The sequence below is a fragment of the Rhincodon typus genome, chromosome 10, assembly GCF_021869965.1.
Source record: "Rhincodon typus isolate 14 chromosome 10, sRhiTyp1.1, whole genome shotgun sequence".
NCBI lineage: Eukaryota > Metazoa > Chordata > Chondrichthyes > Orectolobiformes > Rhincodontidae > Rhincodon > Rhincodon typus.
In genome coordinates this window covers 14,601,438-14,607,355 of record NC_063341.1, presented here as the reverse complement: position 1 = coordinate 14,607,355, position 5,918 = coordinate 14,601,438, and the positions used below count along the sequence as shown (strand labels likewise).

The 5,918-nt window shown below is 39.2% G+C and overlaps 1 protein-coding gene across 1 annotated transcript in view; it reads left to right on the top strand.

The window, feature by feature from the left end:
• Positions 1-923: 923 nt before the first annotated feature.
• LOC109928944 (regulator of G-protein signaling 4-like) overlaps positions 924-5,918 on the top strand; it is a 10,782-nt gene continuing 5,787 nt past the window's right edge. The window contains exons 1-3 of the mRNA XM_020528874.2: positions 924-1,033; positions 1,997-2,104; positions 4,363-4,424. Coding sequence (XP_020384463.1) covers positions 990-1,033; positions 1,997-2,104; positions 4,363-4,424 — 214 coding nt within the window. The 5' untranslated portion in view covers positions 924-989. The remainder of the gene's footprint in view (positions 1,034-1,996; positions 2,105-4,362; positions 4,425-5,918) is intronic.

The window sequence follows — 5,918 nt, the reverse complement described above, 5'->3', positions numbered from 1 at the left end:
TATCCCCCAATTTGCAATTCAATCTGTACCAGTGATTAGGTAGAATATAGGAATGCAATTCTTTATTTAAGAGATAATAGAACTGGGGCAGGCACAAAGGGCTAAGTGGCTTCCTTAAAAATTCTGTAATTATGAGATACTAGAATATATTGAGATTTTATTTTATACATATAAAAATTCTTCTTTCTTGAACAATATATAGCTACGATAAGGACGGGTCATTTCCAAGTAGACATAATTCAATCAATAAAATGGGCATCCTATGAATTTGATTCCTAACATACCAAAAGGTACAGTTGTGTGCATCACCCTATCTTGGGATACCACAGAATAATATTAGCTTGGCCATCAAGGAGTTAAAAATGATTTTCTGGTAATGGATTACCTGGCACATAGGAAATGAAGAGAGTGAATAATCAATTCAAAGTACTTCTTAGTCGAAGACAAAGGTTTGTAAAAGGAAAGCCTTGTTGGGTTTTGATGAATCAGTTTTGAAATTAAGACATTGCAGAGATTTAAGCACCACGGAAATATTTAGTCGACTGATATATATTTGTCTTGCGCTTTTAACATCGTAGGTGAGTATTACAAACAAACCTAGTATGAAATGATTAAGAGCAAGGAATTTTATTAAGTTCCTTGTTGTTTCTAGGTTCAGAGCGTATGTCATTTTCTTTGGGGAAAATCCAGTGATAACATACTGCTTCTCAAAGGTGTTGGGACACCGTTCAGGGTTGTAATTTATGGTAAGAGAAACAAATTGCTGCTGTTCAGTGCATCATGCTTTTTTTGACTGTTGATTTTAGCTATTAGTCGTCATCACTGCCGGTTTACTGCAGTGGCTGTCATTGGCCAGCTGTTTGGCCCCGGTCCATTGAGCAGATCATATAAAAGCCCTGTTACTGCTGACAGCTGCATCAGAACCCAAAAACAAAAAGAAGCACTGCTTAACAACTGACACTAGACAGCAAAGTCTGAAAAATAGCAACATGTGCAAAGGACTAGCCGCCCTGCCAGCTACTTGCCTAAGAAGGTATGTCTTTAACTATACGGTTTTCAGATCTCTTTTTGTGCTTCTATTTCCAGCAATGTTACTTAACATTTTGTTTCAAGAAATACAACTTGAATGAGTGTGATGTGTGTGTATTTCATGAACTTTAAATGACCGAGCAAGTAGATTTTAAAAGAGAAAGAAACGGGGAAGTTTGCGACAGGGTTGTTGGAATTAGCAATTCACCATATATATGAAAAGGACACAAAGAGCTGAATGGTGCTGAGACCTGCTCAGTTTCTTTCAGTTTGCTGTAAAAAGATCAATTTTAAAAAGAAGGGAATTCAGATCAAAAAGGTTTTGGTCATCACAATTTGTATATCATAGCTATTATTGCCGTGACTGCTCATGTTATATAAGAGTGTGGAGTATTTTTTTGGAACACCTTTTATTACTCTTGCCTGCTGCAATATTGTTTAATTTCATGAATTTGTTACCGGTTCCTTGAAAGCTTGAATGTAATGGATGAAAATAATCAATGTAAGAAAATTATTTCTGCATTGACTTTGATTTAGGGTTTAATAAAGGGCTGGCATTAACAGTAATAAAAGCCCCAAACCATGGAAATTAAAAAAAACTGATCTTTCCTGGAATAGTTTTTATTCCCTGATAGTCAAAGCTATCACCACTTGATTCAGTTACTCCTCCCGGCAATAGCCCCTGTATGGGTCTGGCAATTTCTTATAAAGTGCTGCTCCATGTTGTTCTTTAAAAATAAACTGACAGCTGAAAAAAATTGTGTCTTATATTGTAGCCAAAACTATTGTTTCAATAGGTATAGCATATACTATATGTTCATTAGAAAGCTTTATCACTGGTATATTTACTTATGCATGGTACTTAGTTGAGTTTGCGTAGCAGTTCAGTGTCAGGACTGTGAGATATTTGTAATCTATGTATACTAGGCATCCTTTTCTTAATCACATTTATGTTGATTCTGAACAGTGCAAAGGACATGAAACATCGTCTGGGCTTCTTGTTGCCAAAGGCAGAGACATTGAGTGATCACAGTTCAACGTTCATCAAGAAGGACAAAACAGGTGACACACACAGGTAATTTCCTCCTTGAAACCAGCTCAGACAACGTGCAATGCCCAGCTTTGAAATATTCCTTATCATGAGATCCGTAGATGCAATAGGCAAATGAAATTAATCTGTCCATTATTTTCGTTTCTTGCTTCCAACACAAGATGTGTTGTGAATCCCTGCTAACTTCAGTGATGACGAGCAAGCCTTTTGGATCATGCATTATTCATTTTTGTCATCTCCTTTGATCTCCCTTAGCCAGCTGTTAACCGTAGTTGCAAATCCACCCTCGAGCCCCAGTCAAAAGATTAATCATTCACAAATTCCTGCCAGCAGAAAGAGTCAATATTAAAATATCAGGTAGAATTGATTTTATTCACGTTACCGAAAGCTTGTAAGTCAGAACAAGAAAAAAATTCAGTGGACAGGATGGAGTGGAACTTGACTTTATTCTTACCTACACTTCCTCCTCCAACATCAATTGCCTAGTTCACTGGATGACAGCACATCTCTTACATATAGGGTCATGTTTTCCTACGTGTTAATTGGCATATTATCAGTTTAAGAGCGATATCACCTTAAAACAAACTCAACATGCAGATAAGGCAGAAACCTGGATATCATCACATGACCAGAGATAACGCAGTGTGGTGCTGGAGGAACATAGCAGGCCAGGCAGCATCAGAGGAGCGGGAAAGTTGACATTTCGGATTAGGACCAGATGCTTTTGTCACTTTCCATCATAGCAGCCTAGACAAAGGATGCATCTAGCGATTACTCTGTACTATTTGCAATAATTAGTACACTCCTGATCCTGCTGTTACTGTCTACCTGCTCATTTACCTGTCTCATAGTGCTGTTTGAACCAATACCACCAATTATTCAACAAGTGAAAAAAGTCGTATTTTCCATCTTCTGTGATGTGAAGGTGCTAGTGTTAGACTGGGGTGGACAAAATCAGAAGTCACATGACATCAGATTATAGTCCAACAGGTTCATTTGAATCACAAGCTATCGTAGCGCTGCTCCTTCGTCAGGTGACTTAACGCTTGTAATTTCAAATGAACCTGTTGGGCTATAACCTGATGTTGTGTGGCTTCTGACTTTGACCATCTTGTGTCACCTTCTTACAAAGTGAAGGTAAGAGTTCACTGGTACCTCACCGAACTGGACATTTGTTGCCTGAGGCCAGATAATGAATGTTTTGCTGCCACCTCAACCAGAGCAGAAAGAGGGTAACTAATGCGAGAGCGACATTTTTCCAATTGTTGATTATTCTTTTTCTTCGCTGTTCTAAGTATCAATGCTGCCCCAGATACCCCGATGGTAAAATATTACACTAGTTCCTGGACCCAACACAATGGAGACCTAATCTTAATGCTACATTAAACATTTCAACTCCTGGGATCTGGATGGCTATTAACACAACAAGCCTTTAAAAGAGTGATTTACATATTGAATTTTGTTGCAAATTGACAAGTTCTTACTAGAATGGTTACTGAAAAAAGATGTGACATCCATTTTCTATGTGCTAAAGAACATATCCATTTCTGGTCTTCAAGGAAGGTGGAGGGGTCTGGGGTCTAGCTAACACTGAACTTGCATTCACCTTCAATGGTGAGCACTCCTACTTGGCCTCAGCATTACTCTTACAAGGGCGGAGTACAGAAGCAGTTTGGTTTTCACCCTGGGTTTACTTGACCTTCCAACCAACTATATGTGGAAAGATTAGTGGAAAGGGAGGTGGATTAGGATGGGAAGCAGTGTGCATGCATGCCCAGCTCATTCCCAATCTCTGAGTTTGCACTCATTCTCTCTCCCGCCCCCGCACCCGCACCCCCCAAATGACGATCCCCCTACAACACCTATACTTCATACATTCTCCCTTACACACAAAATCCCTCCCCACTCTCTCACTCTTCCATCACCCACATACACTGTCCTCCTCCACCTCACACTCTCCCCAGCCCCCATCAGCAACAATCATAAGAGAGATGGCCTGTGATTAGAGGAATAGTTCTGTTTAGACCTGTCACTTGTATTACGAACACTGGCCTGCTGGCCACATGAAGACACATGGCGGGAGAAATTCTGGCCCAACAGGGCATATGTTGGACAAGTCAACAATTTAAGCAATGGGCTCAGGTTTATCTTACACAACCACCTCATCAGCACTCACCACTTGAAGATAATCACAGTCAATTCTGTGAAAAGATTTTGTTTATTTAAATAAATGAAACATTTTGTCCCTAATGGATATATTTTCTTTTTCTTTGTCTGAATAGACTCCATTATGAAGAAGTGAAAGAATGGAGTGAATCTTTGCTACAACTAATATCTCATAAACGTAAGTAGTTATTTAAAAAAAATCATGCTCGATTCATTCAGTTATCAATAGTCAGTGTTAGAGAATTAGCTTCAAAACAAAGCCAAATCCTAGCAACCAGAAGCACTTAGATGGATATATAAGCCATCAGGTTCTGAACCATTATCAGCAAAGTCCTAATAACTTGTGATTAATCCAGTCATTAATTTCTGTGATGGTTAATATTGCACAACACAAAACTTTTGTGAAATCAATGGCCTTTGCTAAAAGCCATAATTTATTCTCTAAAGCTGCTCTCGAGTAATTACCCAGAATCCTAAAATGGCATGCAGATATTAAAAATGAATTGTCATTTTTGAGAGCCGTAATTAAAAAGTTATCATTACTAAAAAAAACTCAAACTGTTTGTAATTAGTAATAATAAAAGTGATCCAATTTCCTCATATGATTGTCAAAGTTAGAGTGTAAAATTAATTGTCCTCTTTCAGTGAAGCTTCTAACTACTGCTTTTAAAGTACTTTACTGACACATATTGGGGCTGTTGACTTATTCCACTGAGATTGTTGAGGTCACTCATTGGAGTGATTGATGCGTTTGAGAGAGATTGCTGAGGTATTCCACTGAGGTTATTGAAGTACCTCATCAATGATCTTACGAGGATTATTGAGATATTCAGTAGCATGTGGATCCAAGTGGTTGCTTAGAAACCCAATTTGCATTCAAAAACATGACAAAACCAGCAGACTAACATAATTGCATTTCCCTTGTGTAATTCTGTTTACTTAGACAACAAGCTATATTAATCTGCCAGCACATGCTTATAATAAGTTGGGTCAACTTATATCACCACAGAGGATGAAGTCCAAAAATAGCCTTGAGAAAAAAGAATTCAGTTTCTCAACGTTGAGATTCTGTGCCCAAGTGTTCATTCATATTGTCAGTAAATCTGTCACTGGTTCTTGACCCCAAGTTAACAGCTTAATTGCAGAGAGGAAAGGACTCTGATGGGAAATACATGTTTAAAAGCTCCTGTCGAAATACATGCTTAAAAGATCCTCTCCAGTACCCTTCCAAAATGGCAGGGCGTGAGCTAAATTCAAGGGAGTAGGGCTGAAACGATAGTAGGGAAGGTGTCAGGAGACTGCCAGCTGCCATTCCATATTGTCAGTAGTGGCCAATTGAGCCACCTAAAGGCCACTTCCTGGCCCTAACCATTTTGCCCATATCAGGGGCATTTGCCATCAGGTGGGAAGCCTGTCAGATAAACCCTGGCAATCTTACAGTGGTCTCACAGGATTGTTTCTCCATGATGGAAGTTCCCTGTCCTACAGAAGGGCCCCCTGGGGTGCAAGTGGCCACCTTGGTCCTAACATGCCAAATATGCACCATAACACAACTGTCTGGTTTCCCCAAAGAAATCAATAAATCCTTGTGGGTGCCCTCTCCTTGGATGATGTAATTCCAGGAATGACCATTGCTAGTGGTGGTGCTCTAGGGGATTGACCATCATCCTCA